Genomic DNA, 13,277 nt, shown 5'->3' on the forward strand with positions numbered 1-13,277 from the left:
TCTGAAAAGGGCGGTTGGTAGAAGATGGAAATGGAAAGAGAACGATGAGATGTAGAAGGTGCAAACAGCTTGGACACATGGAGAAACATTGCAATGAATATGTTTATGATTCTAAAGCACTACCACTTGCTCCTCCAAAGCCAAAGAGAAAGAGAGTCAAGAAAAAAGTCACTGTAGTGCCATCTAGTGCTGCTGACCCACCATAGGACTTCGTTGACCCATTGTAAGCTTCATCTCAGAGTTTGAAAATTACATAATTTGCTCCTATCTTACGACTGACTTACATTCTAAAAAACTTACAGTGCTACTCCACCTAGAGCAATCACTTCTATTTCTACACCCAACCCTATGACAAGATGGTACAACTATAATGGACACATTTTGACACATTGTCTTCCTTCCAGTTTGTACGTCATGTCAGTTTTCTTATGTCTCCTTCATGCAGTATGACAAGGCAATTGCTAGAAGTAGAACCATTTACACCAACTAGAGCTATCACTTCTGTGTAAACACCTAGCCCTATGACTAGAAGGTACAATTCCTCCAATCTTTATGCCTTGCTGGTTATCCATATGCAGTTGACATATTCTCATAATTATTTACAACCGTAAGATGATGTTGGAACTTGAAGGTTATATAGAACCTGTTGCATGTCCTGCTCTTTCTCCGTTGCTGTCACTCAGGGAAAGGCAAAGAAGTTGAAGGTAGTTAGGTCTAAGATGAATTAATCTTTGTAGTGTGATGGAGGAGGTTATTTTGTGATATGTTCTATTCTGCTGTTAAAATATGCCATATGTGGCTCAAACATGTAATGGTAGTGACCTGGTTTACTGAAATATGATGTGTTTGAAGGGGTAAGGGCAAATCTGTCCAGAAATTGTGTTTTATGACCCCTTTGGGCTGGAAATATTATTATATTAGTTATAGTGTCTTGTGGCAAATTACACTGATTGAAGGATGTCTCTAGGCAAAGAGAGATTTTTTTAGTGATTTGCAGCAAATGTCACAATTGAAGGATGTCTCCCAGCAAATTTTGCCTAAGAATGAGAACACAAACAGCCAATCTACCGTCGTGCAGAGGCTATGCATTGCTGCTCCAAGCACAATGCATTGCTGCTCCAAGGCCATCTACACCATGCGCTCTTTTCAAATGATGTTATCAAAGAATCAACTCAAGCGCTTTGACAATTAATTTTTTGAAATTATAGCTAGCTTTTACTAATTGATGGTCTGAAATTATAGCTAGCTTTTACCAACTGATGGTTTAATGAGATTCTTATTCAAGTGAATTAAAAAATAGTTGTTATTAACATATATTATGTGTGGGCTGTAATCGGCCAATGCTTGGGAACTGGTACTACACCTAGAAATAGCAAGCAATATAAGATCCGGATTAGTAGGTGGTTGCCAGAAGAACAAAATGTTCACCACTTTGATTTTGAAGCTGTGTGTTGGGCTATCTGGAAATGCCGCAACAGGGTTGTGTTTGATGCCAAACTCATCCGTCATCTTGTGGAAATTTTACTTCATTCATGTGCTTTTATGAACTACTGGGTAGGGGACTACAACTCGGATTTCCAAGGGAGGCTGCTGGAGAGGGTCAAGGTGTTGCTGGCCTGCGCTGACAAGGTACTTGCCCAGCAGGCTGGTGATCCGTCTACGAGGCTGCTCCTATCGCCACTTGAAGACCACGTCAAGGAGGAGGATTGAAGAAGCTGTGAAGTGCTGTTGTGGCACGCTTCCTTTGGCCATGCTTAATAACATTGTTGTGAGAGCTAGAGTTTGTTGTTGTCTGTTGTTACTTCACTGGGTCCTTTGTGTTCCGCTACTTCTTTAAACTGTGTCTTCGCTGGCTGGCCTCCATCTGGGAATCCTAGGTGTGACGCTTCAGCATCAGCGTTCCTTCCAGCTTGAAAGTCAGGTTAGATGGTCTAGAATCCCCCCCTTGACACCCCCCCCCCCCCCCCCCCGCGCCCTTGCTCCTGTCTTTGTCTTCTATAAACATTATAACTCTGTAATTCCGTTTCTCTAGAATGGAATTGGGGATGAGCCTCGTTTCGAAAAAAACATATATTACAAAGATACATTTGGAAGATGTCCCAAATTAATAAGACAAAGGAACATGGGAGCCTTTTGAAATTGCATACATTGCCTCAATGATCATGATCAGTCACAGCTGCACAATATCAATCCAACAATAACTATAGGAGCACAATAATTTAAACTACAAAGTAGGCACAAAGAGGAATAAAAAACCTGTGCTTAGCTTGAGGAAGTCTCCAATCATCCACTCATCCTTGCCTACTTGCAGATGGAAAGCAAGCCAACAACTAAGCAGCAGGACCCAATCTCCCATGTGATTATTTGTCAGTTCTAAACAGAATCAGTTTTAATACATAGCCTTGCCCTCTAAGTGTATTATATCTTTAAAGAATATGAGTAAGAGAATGCTTCTTATCTGGGAAAACAATTCAGTTTTTAGCTGCAGTTAATTTCTTCTCTGGGTACTTGGAACAACAACAAAAAACTGACACAACATAAACATACCTGGAGGCTGATTCATGTGGAGTTCTTAGGCTATTTTGATGCTATATTGATCTGCCATACCCTAGCTCGGCGGCGGCGGCGACGGGCGCGTGCGCCGCTACCGCGCGCCGCTACGGGTAGCGGCGCACGCGCGCGGTATAACTGTATAAGAAATCTGGGCCACCACCGACAGCCAAGATTCCAAGCAGATGGGGAGGGGACCCAAGGAGAAGACAAAGGGCCAAGATGGTCTTGACGGCGGTAGTGCTGCAGAATCTCAAATGGCTGGAGTAGTGCGTGGTGGCAGCCAGCGCGAGCGCGCGGGCGGCATGGGCGAGCGGGGCCGCCGCGCGCGGGGCAGCCAGCGCGACGGTTGCCGGAGCGTGCGGAGGTGGCCGGCGATCGCCGGAAGAGAAGATAGCTAGGTAGAAGGCGCGTCAGTGCCTGGGAAGCCCAGCCCACAGATCGCGGAGCTAGCGCTGACCCGGCCTTGCTCTCGTCACGACGTTGAGTTGCCCGTGCCTGCTGGATCGAGATCCTAATCAGGCAGTGTTACCTAGATTCCTAGTGATAAAAACGCCTTGATGATTGGAACGTCTCGAGAGACGTGAGATCGAGGAAGCTGGCTGATGATCGCTCACCTCGCCGTCGCTGGGCTCCTTGGCGGTGGCGCGCGTCGCGATTAGGGGCTGCTGGCGATGGCGGACGGGAAGAGGCAAGCGCCGGCCATGCGCGCGGCGCCCCCCGCGCGGCCGGCGAGCACAGAGCACCGTGCCCGCGTTGATGAGCAGGAACAGCGCCGCGCACATGGCGTATACGCAGGCGTCGCGCGAGGAAGCGGAGCGCCCGCTGCAGCCAGCCCGGCGCCGGTGCCGCCAGAGAGCGCGGCGGCGAGAAGAGAAGCCAAGCTTGGAGGTGGGGTGGGCGTGGTCTTGACACGAGAGATTTGGCGGGTTCTTTTTCGCCCGCTTTTATAGGGCACTGTGAGTTTGGTTTCCCGCCCATATACTGTTGATGGCAGCAACACGTGGCTAGTCACTACCGGCTGAGCCTTTTTCCTAACGGCCAAAAGCCGTCAGGATTTTGTACTGGTTTTCTGCGGTTTTAGTGCCGGTTTTCCTAACGTGGCTATGACTGTCGGTTTTAGTCAGCCGATGGGAGTAATAGTTTGCTACTGTCGGTTCAAATACCACCGACAGGAACAGAACAGGCCGACAGGAAAGAGGCCTAGTCTTCCAACTCTCCAATTGGTTTCGAACGTCTTCCTTCCAAGTCGCCACGAAGGCCTCCTTCGCCAGATCTGACCACCGGCTTGCTCCAAGAGAGTTTCTGGCGGGAACGAAACATATACACTGAGCAGCAGGTGTTCGGAGCGACTTGAAAGAAAACGACTCCAGTCTCCAGATCAGGAGTCATCATCAATCCCACACAACACTGACCAGTAGGACGGTATTACCAGCGACAGGCACAGCCAGGTTCCAGAAGTCAGATTTACGCACAAAGGCCGTCATCAAACACAAACACAAAGTCTCCAAGAACTACCGTGCAAGCATGCCTCGAACTGAAAATCTAGGCTTAAACATGAACAGAAACTGATAAAATGACATAGTGACATCAACCGAAAGCAGCAGGATGTAAACAGAGCTCAGTGGCAGGCTGCATCACGGCAGCATCTGCCGAACAACAGGCGTGAATGCAAGGTGCGTAAAAGACCGGCTTCTCTAGGTTCCAGTTACATCACCAGCTTGTACCAATCTTGGTCAAGGAAAGTCAATTCGCAGCATTGGCGCTCAGAACGTGAGGAGAGGGGATCTACTAATCCTACAGTAAGTGTCACGGCATACTGGTGTGCCCAGAGCGACTTAGAACAGAATACTAGGAAACAAAAGCATCGAACCAGTAATTGCCATCTTGTCAGAACCAGATCAGACATGAACTCCAATAGCGTCTCCGACATCCAGAAACTGAAATTATTGAAGAGTTTGTCAGTTGCCTTTTCCTTTTCCTTTTTAGGAATCATTAGCTAATCAGTGATAGAATATATAAGACAAGTCATAAGATATGATAGCACAAAATCTGTAATAACAGAAACTTAATTGTAGTAACCAGCCTAATCAACCTTTGCCTGCTAATCAAACTGTCATAAGTAGCATTGCAAAATAGAAGAGAAGGTATAGGTGGATACCCAATATAGTTGTTCAAGTTCATGGCATAGGCCATCAAAAGGGCATCCAATTGGAGGCTACTGAGTTAATACTATTTTGAAGCAAAATAGCCGAGTTAATACCTCAACTTTTGTTCAATTCATCCCTCAACTATGAAATCGACTAATCTAGTCCTCAAACGTTCTATTTGAGCTCAGTTCCATCCTAGATCCTATGTGGCATGCCATGTTAGCATGCTTACTCAACAATGGGTGACATAAAAGTGACATAAATGGAGTCTTTTACCTTTGATTTTTCCTCATGTTCGATGTCTCATAAGAAATATGGTTCAATAGTTAACAAGAATGCACAAATAAACAAAAGTTGCAACCCTTTTATTCATTGACATAAGATCATCAATAACTTATTTTCACTATCTTATTAGTAAATTATGGGTTACTATACCACTTGATTTGATCTCGGTGTCAGACTTAGTAACATATCAGAACCTTACATGCCCTCCGGGATGACTTGGCATGCCACATCAAACAAGAGATGAAATTGAGCCTAAATCAAAAGTTTGAGGACTAATTGGCTCGTTTGATAGTTGAAGAAAAGAAAGTTGAGGGATGAAACTGGCTGTTTTGCCTATTTGGCAGTGAAAGAATTATTGCTAAACAGAGTAATAGACCCAATTTTTATATAAACTTGGGAGTAGAACTACTGTGTAAATTCATCACATCCACGATTACATAGTTTCCCACATCCTAGACAAAAAGGAAACATGTTTTTCTTTACAGAAAAACTCCACTGAGCTACATTACCAGTGAAATTGCTCACCAGGTACAAGTATTGCAAATTTGCAACTGGTTAGTGAGTATTCAAAAATGTGCTAGCATGCCCATGATTCTTGATCAGGTTCCTAAATGGAAATTTCTTGTAAAACATATATTATTTTCATTCTATTCTAGAACACAGAAGAACAACTAACGTAATGTACTTCAAAATGCTGAATATCTGATGCATAGCCAGGAAACAGAGAATACACCGGACTCGGGCGCTTTGCCGACTGCCCAATACACTCGGCAAAGATCCTTTTGCTCTCGGCAAAGGGTTTGCCGAGTGCGGCACTCGGCAAACCAGACACGGCAAAAAAAGTGACGGCGAAGCCAACTTTGCTGAGTGCCTTTTTTCGGGCACTTGGCAAAGCTTTTGCCGTGAGCCAGAAGGCACTCGGCAAAATAAAGTAAGGGAGACGGCCGTTTGACCTGTAACGGCGACTTTGCCGAGTGCCACACGAAAAGGCACTCAGCAAAGCTCCCATCTTTGCCGAGTGCCTTTGCAATGACTCTCGGCAAAGAGCTAAAAAATATATATTTACAAAAACAGATCTGCATCCATGATTACAATTTTTTAAACCAGCCAAAAGAGATAAGAAAGTAATATACAGACTGCCGTGATGCTAGTGAGTCCATGAACTAAATAGCAAACTAATTTCTATGCTGGCTATTGAGTCAAAAGCATCTATAGATGATATTTACTAAAAGCCAACATGTTAGTATTTAGTATTGATACACTACTGATGCTCAGTCTTTCAGGTCACAAAGTAACACCAGATTAGTAAAGGTTGGACCAAGCAATGTAGGGAAGGTAAACGGACCCTTGCAATGTGCTGTAGATTCACACAAGAGACAGCAGCAACAGCTCCAAGCTCCACTTAGTAACACCAAACAACTGAAACTTTAGTTCTTCCTAAAGGAGAAAACAAGATCACATAAGTCCAAACTCAATTCTAGGCTGACTAGCAAGCCAGAAGTAACTATAGATGACATTATTAAGTGATTTGCAAGTAGCATCCTTGGTAGGCTCAGAACTATCCTATTGGTGACGTAGTACCATGAAGACTGCTGTAAATAAATACATATAGAAATGGACCAAAGAAAAAAAGAAATCAAATTACCTGGCAAGGCTAGCCACCTCCTGCCTGCATCAGAGGGCCTGAAACAGTGTGGATGGAAATACCTAGTAAGTGTTTTGCAATTGCCCTAAACTCATTGACTTATGTCATCTCTCTACTAAACTCTGGACTTAATAAATATGCAAAGCATAATTGTAAAGATGTGTAAGAAAAATTGAAAGGGGATAAAAGAAAACAGTGTATACCTTTATGCCCATTTGATCAAACACATTGAGGGCGTCATCCATTGGATGATGAGCTATCATAGGAGTGAGTAGATTTTTTTTTTCTGCAGTAGATAAAACCAGTCTTGTATTATACAGTTACCTTGTCCCCAATGGATCCCTGATGGCACCACAAATTGTTCATTTCATTCCAACTATGATGGCACCACAAATAAGTTTACTAACTAGACTTGTTTTCCCCTTTTTATTTGCTAACTTGATTCATTCTAATTTTATGAAACAACTAAGATGTACAGATGTGCAGGGCAATTGTAATTGTTTTCCTCTCGAGAATGACCTATAACTAATTGAAGGTCACTAAATCTGAGCATGGATTTATATCAATAATAGTTATCATGTTCACTGATTAGAGAATAAATAAATTAAGATATGGCATCTCTATAAAAGTTATCATGTTCACTGATTAGAGAATAAACAAATTAAGATATGGCATCTCAATAATAGTTATCATGTTCACTGATTAGAGAATAAACAAATTAAGATATGGCATCTCAATAAAAGTTATCGTGTTCACAATGACTACCATACACATGCATATTTCATCAAGATTGAGGGAAAAATTGATACAAAGCCTAAGGGATTGCAGATCCAGAACCTTTGAGCCAGCAACGTGCAGATCCCCAATTGCCTTGAAGGGTTGGGGGCAGAATTCGAGTGGACTACTCAGCAGTTGACCAAACCTAGCAACACAAGATTAGGAAATCAAGACCATCACAAAATCCTTGAAACGGGACACACGGACACAGATTCTCACGCATTGCATGGTGCTCCGTGCGGATCTGCGGCCTCCAGGTGCTGGCGGAGGCGTCGATGCAGGGCGGCGACTTGGACGGGACCTGGTCGCGCCTGGCGGAGATGTGGACGGGGCTAGGCGCGGTGCTGCTCCTCCCCTCCTTCTTATCCTCTCCCTTCCCCTTCCCCTTCCCCTTCCCCTTCTCCTCCTCCTCCAGAAGAGGAGGCACGGGGGCACCTAGCCGGCCTGCCGGGGCGCGGGGCGTGGGGCGTGGGGGCGGGCGTGCTCGGCGGGTGGGAGAGCGGGCGGCTGGCAGGCATGGGCGTGGCGGCTTCCGGTGCGGCGGGCCGGCACGGTGGGCGGCTGGGCGCGGGAGCGGCTTCCAGCGAAGCGGGCGGGTGGCGGCGAGCTCGAAGCGGCACCTCGGCGGAGTGGCGATGCCAGCGGAGTGTGTGAGTGTGTGCGTGGTGTGTGAGCGTGAGGGAGAAGCCAATTCGGATAAATTACAGATGACAGGCTTTGCCGAGTGCCGGCGATTTGGCACTTGGCGAAGTATGGTTTTGCCGAGTGTTTTAGGTCAACACTCGGCAAAATAATTTGTAAAAATATTTTATTTGCGCTCTTTCTTTTTTGCATTATATTTTAAAAATTAGTTCCAACATACTCCCTCCATTCACTTATGATAGATATATTTGCACATGGCACAATGACCAAGGACACCAAGTGTGCTTATCAATCTAATTAATCACATTAGCCATCTCAGCCCACATTCAAAATCAAGGACTCCTCGTTTCTGCAGCCCACCGTGAAAACCAACGGTCTGCTGCCGCCAACGAACGCTGCTGCCAACGAACGGACTCTGCTGCCGCCAATTCTCTTCCACGCCAAAAAGTTTTTCTGCGCGCCATGTTTTTTCCTCGCCGGCGCCAATTCCTTTCCTCCGCAGCTAAATTTTTTTGCCATCTCCCGATCAAAACGACGCGCCCTATGCCTAGGCTTCCAATTTCTGTCTTCCGCCTATTTTTTCTCTTCCACCCGCGCCAAATCCTTCTCCTCTCTGTTTGATTTTTTTGGCATCGCAAGATGAAAACGGCGCGCCCTAATGCCCGGGCTTCCCTTCAAAACTTGAGCAATGCATATATAAATACTCCACCATGGATTAGAAGCAGTCTGCAACTTTTCCCCTGCCTTCTTCTAGCCTCGACCAATTTCAGTAGCAATGATGCCCGATGGGTTAGACCTCAATGCCGAGCCTCCTATAGACTGGGATGAAATTAGCGAGTGGGAAGGGCCTGCATATGAACTCGATTATGACTTGGTGTGGACTGATGAAGGTATTGGTTCTTGCTTGTTAGGATTTGGTAGATTCTAGTTTCGTTCATGTTTCTAATGACATCTGATGATTTCTTGCCGTAGGTGCCTCGCAAGAAGAGCAGTCTGGTGGTAATGGAGAAGGTGGTGGACGTGCAAGAGCTGCTAGACAACGGAGAGCCAACGTAGCTGCTGGTGATGGGTCTGTTGGACAACAACGATCTGACGAAGCTGCCGGGGCTGTTGGACATGCAAGAGCTGATGGAGGACCTACTGGACATGATGGAGCTACTGACGATGGAATAGCTGCAGTAGGTAACTTAATTCCAGTGGCAACTCGCTGATTCATTAGGATCGGTTTCATGTTTTAAGCTCGATCATGCCCGTTTCCTCTATGCATGAACAGGTTTTGTCCCTGCTGCTGATGGAGAAGGCACTGGACAAGGACGATCTGACGGAGCTACTGCTGGTGGAACAGCTGCAGTGGGTAAGTACCTGCTGGATGTTCATGTTTTTAGCTTCAAAATGTTTCCTCTTTACGCATGAATGTCTTGCCGACTTATTAATCATGTTCATGCTTTCATGGTTTTTATTTCTTGCAGGTTCCAATGGTAGAAGGAGGAGGTACTACTCCGATGAATTAAAAATTGCCATTTATCTAGAATTGTTGGCGAAGACAGATCCTCCTGTCTTGCATCATGGAGTGTCTAGGCAAGTTGCAGAGAAGTTTGGTGTGCCTCGCTTGGTTGTGCAGAGAATATGGCGCTCTGGACAGAACTATGGTGGGATAACAGGTGTTAAAAACAGGCTTGTTAGAAATTGTGGTCGCAAAAGAATAGAACTAGATATGGAAGCGATCAAAGACGTGCCTTTGAGCCAGCGCACAACATTCCAGGACCTTGCCAATGCGCTAGGCGTTAAGAAAACCATGCTTTATAACCGTTACAGGGAAGGATATTTTCGTAGGCACACTAATGACCTCAAATTTAGCTTGACAGATGAGAACAAGAAGGCTCGTGTTAGGTACTGCTTATCTATGCTTCAAGCACTGTACCTAGATAACGATCCTAGCTTCAAGCCACTGTACAACGTCATATACATAGATGAGAAATGGTTCTATAGGACTCGACGAAACCAAAAGTATTATCTTGCGAACAATGAGGAAAGGCCACATAGGGAGGTTAAGAGCAAAAACTTTATAGAGAAGGTGATGTTCCTTGCTGTGGTCACTCGACCAAGATTTGATGAAAATGGAAATTGCATTTTTGATGGCAAACTAGGCATCTTTCCTTTCACCTACCAGGAGCCAGCAAAGAGATGGAGCCGAAATAGGGACAGAGGTACGTAATGCATTTATATTTAAGTTCAGCATCTTAGTTAAATCGACCGTGCTAATTTTTCTTGATGGTGTAGGTACTTTGATCACAAAGGCAATGACATCAGTTAAGAAAGAACATAGCCGTGACTTCCTCATAAACAAGGTGTTGCCTGCAGTCAAGGCAAAGTGGCCAGCGGAGGAAAGACATATGCCCATATTCATTCAGCAAGATAATGCTCGGACTCATATTGCCGTGGATGATCCAGCTTTTGTAGCTGCTGCCCAAGCTGATGGATGGGACATTAGGCTAACCTGCCAGCCACCAAACTCACCAGATCTTAATGTCCTGGACCTCGGTTTTTTTGCAGCAATCCAAGCATTGTTTGAGCGAGGAACACCAAACAATATTGATCAAATTGTGGCCAAGGTAGAGAAGGCATTCCGTGAGTATCCGGTGGATCGGGCCAATCGGATTTTTTTAACACAACAAGGATGCATGATGGAGATCATGAAGCATAATGGAGGGCAACACTACGACATTCCGCACATGAAGAAGAAACATTTGGAGATGCAGGGAGCTCTACCCATTAGCTTGAAGTGTCCTGTGGACCTTTATAATGAAGCTGTTCAGTTCCTCCATTAGGTTATCAGATCATGTGTTTTGTGTTAGGATTACTTTGTGTTTTCCCATTCATGAACTGAGATGTACTGCATCAACCATGGTCAATTAGTAATGCATGATCGTACTGCCTAACTATTGAGCATTGGATGAGTTTGAAAAATGCAACTACAAAAGACTTAGTTAAATCGACTTGCATGGGACTGTAGCACGTAGGAGAAGTACTAAAATCAACAGAACAATGATTGTTTTTTTTCCTCCATACATCAAAGGGTAATCAATCTTAAAATCGATCTAATTCAACATAACAGTGCTACATGTTCCAAGATCGAATTCCTCACTCTTCATCAGCAACCTCGAGTGCTCCAAACCCATGAACGTAGCCATGACTGATCCAATGAAGATCAGTCGCTGCATCTTTGATATCCTTATCGTCCTCTCTGTACAAGCAAGGAACCAGCAAAGGGATCATCAAATTTGCCACGTACCGTGCCTCCTTGTCTGCTTGAAACGTGTTCACTTCAGTCTTGTAGAGAAGCATCAGGGCATGAGCGACGTCGACCTCGCTCTCGGCCATGGCAACCGTTTCGACGTCCGCGGCGCCGAGGGAATCAGGAACCTGTGTCTCGCCGGCAAAGGAGTCGAGCACGACATGAACGTCGTCGGACTCGTAGATGACCTCTTCAGCATCATGGTGCTCGCAGCTGTCCTCCAAGTTTTCCATGGCTTATGGGTGTCGTGCGGGCGAGGCAGCGGCGGCGTGGACGGCGGCGGCAGCGGCGGCGGCGGCGACGGCGACGGCAACGACGCGGCGGTGGCGGGAAGGCAGCGGCAGCGACACAGCGGCGGCGGGGACGACGGCAGCGGCAGCGACACAGCGGCGGCGGGGACGACGGCAGCGGCAGCGACACAGCGGCGGCGGGGACGACGGCAGCAGCAGCGACGGCCGCGAGTTGCCGGTGCACTCCTGAATGGGTCTGGAGGGATGTGGGCAACTGATTTTAAACATCACAGAGCCAAAGCGGAGGGATAACACCGTTGTCTCTTCATTCGAGGCGTCGGAGTTATTGCGAAGACGAAGCGGAACAGACGGCGTCGTGGAAACTCGAGGTGGAGCCTAAATATATCGATCATATATGAATTTTTCAATTTTGGTAATATATCTATCATAAGTGAATGGAGGGAGTACTTTGAAAATACCTCATCACATTCACTCACCCGATGCATATTTAATGCTTTAGGGAAAAATTAACCATTTTTTCATGTAGTTTTAGCTCAAATTCCATTTACAAATGGAGTTAAAAAATAGAAATTATCAAACGGATCCAAAAAATTAAACAAAATTTAACATGACACGATCTTCGATATCTATTGGCTATACAAAAAGTTTGGGAGTCAAACCACAGCTCGACCGTCACTTTCACACCAAATCATACCGGATCATTCTCAACAATCATGAAACTTCTTCGGAGATGTTTCGGGTTGTGAACAACGTACATGACAACTTATGCGAAACCTTCTCAATTTTTTACCACAATCTCCACATACGATATCATGACATCTTGTTAAATTTCATGATTTTTGGAATTTGTTTACTTTTTATAGAATTTAAAAACCGCTCAGGCACGCGGTGGAGGTCGTGTTTCCTGAACAAGATGTTCGAAATTTCTTTTGGATCCATAGCTATGGCCTAAATGTGGGTTGAATACCATGAATATCAATTTTCTACTCATTGTTTCATATATTTGAATAACTAGCAGTTAAAATTTGACTTGTTTCAAAAAATTACCGAAAATTGAATTAATTAGTTAAATATAGCAAACGAACTCAAAAATACACCAAACTTGAGCATGGGGTACCACATGTTGTATGTGGAGATCAGAAAAAGTTTAAGATTCAAAATAGAAAAAAAAAATAATAATTTATCGAGTGCCGGGAAGAGACACTCGGCAAAGGTGGTTCTTTGTCGAGTGTCACACATAGGCACTGGGCAAAGAAACCACATTAGAAGAGTGTTGACGGCCGACACTCGCAAAGGCTGACGGCGGGTCACCTTTGCCGAGTGCCTGTGGTTTACCGAGTGCCTGGCACTCAGTGAAGAATGATTTGCCGAGTGCCGGGAAGAGACACTCGGCAAAGAAACCACATTAGAGGAGTGTTGGCCGACACTCGGCAAAGGCTGACGGCGGGTCACCTTTGCTGAGTGCCTGTGGTTTGCCGAGTGCCTGGCACTCAGTGAAGAATGATTTGCCGAGTGCCGTCTTTGCCGAGTGCCGACGCTTTGCCTAGTATTTTGGATCTGACACTCGGCAAAGGGTGTCTTTGCCAAGTGCCCGACAAAAAACACTCAGCAAAGCGTGCATCACTCGGCAAAGCATGAGTTTCCGGTAGTGATTGAACTTTCCAGGACTTACCCTGGGGTCT

The 13,277-nt window shown here is 45.4% G+C and overlaps 3 protein-coding genes across 3 annotated transcripts; 2 read left to right on the top strand and 1 right to left on the bottom strand.

Moving 5' to 3' along the window:
* Positions 1–4,088: 4,088 nt before the first annotated feature.
* On the bottom strand, positions 4,089–8,363 carry LOC120678148. Its single transcript, XM_039959302.1, has 4 exons — positions 8,355–8,363; positions 7,627–8,122; positions 7,468–7,531; positions 4,089–4,490 (listed from the first exon to the last, which is right to left on the bottom strand). Exons 1-4 carry the CDS (start codon positions 8,361–8,363, stop codon positions 4,259–4,261), a joined length of 801 nt encoding a protein of 266 aa, XP_039815236.1. The 3' UTR covers positions 4,089–4,258.
* A 92-nt stretch (positions 8,364–8,455) lies between these two features.
* Positions 8,456–9,511, top strand: LOC120678742. Its single transcript, XM_039960061.1, has 2 exons — positions 8,456–8,939; positions 9,022–9,511. Exons 1-2 carry the CDS (start codon positions 8,825–8,827, stop codon positions 9,258–9,260), a joined length of 354 nt encoding a protein of 117 aa, XP_039815995.1. The 5' UTR covers positions 8,456–8,824; the 3' UTR covers positions 9,261–9,511.
* Positions 9,296–10,877, top strand: LOC120678149. Its single transcript, XM_039959303.1, has 3 exons — positions 9,296–9,407; positions 9,519–10,256; positions 10,330–10,877. The coding sequence occupies exons 1-3, from the start codon at positions 9,296–9,298 to the stop codon at positions 10,875–10,877; spliced, it is 1,398 nt and encodes a 465-aa protein (XP_039815237.1).
* The last annotated feature ends 2,400 nt before the right edge of the window (positions 10,878–13,277 follow it).

This window comes from Panicum virgatum, chromosome 6N (assembly GCF_016808335.1).
Source record: "Panicum virgatum strain AP13 chromosome 6N, P.virgatum_v5, whole genome shotgun sequence".
In the NCBI taxonomy this organism is placed as follows: Eukaryota; Viridiplantae; Streptophyta; class Magnoliopsida; order Poales; family Poaceae; genus Panicum; species Panicum virgatum.

Excerpts from the sequence above, each read along its gene's own strand:
- LOC120678149 (XM_039959303.1), top strand. The coding sequence starts at position 9,296 with ATGCCCGTTTCCTCTATGCATGAACAGGTTTTGTCCCTGCTGCTGATG. Across the intron at positions 9,408-9,518 it reads GGAACAGCTGCAGTGGGTAA|GTTCCAATGGTAGAAGGAGG; the intron begins GTACCTGCTGGA and ends TATTTCTTGCAG. Across the intron at positions 10,257-10,329 it reads GAGCCGAAATAGGGACAGAG|GTACTTTGATCACAAAGGCA; the intron begins GTACGTAATGCA and ends TTGATGGTGTAG.
- LOC120678148 (XM_039959302.1), bottom strand. Across the intron at positions 7,532-7,626 it reads CACGGAGCACCATGCAATGC|TCCACTCGAATTCTGCCCCC; the intron begins GTGAGAATCTGT and ends ACTGCTGAGTAG. Across the intron at positions 4,491-7,467 it reads TGCACGTTGCTGGCTCAAAG|TTTCTGGATGTCGGAGACGC; the intron begins GTTCTGGATCTG and ends CAATAATTTCAG.
- LOC120678742 (XM_039960061.1), top strand. The coding sequence starts at position 8,825 with ATGATGCCCGATGGGTTAGACCTCAATGCCGAGCCTCCTATAGACTGG. Across the intron at positions 8,940-9,021 it reads CTTGGTGTGGACTGATGAAG|GTGCCTCGCAAGAAGAGCAG; the intron begins GTATTGGTTCTT and ends TTCTTGCCGTAG.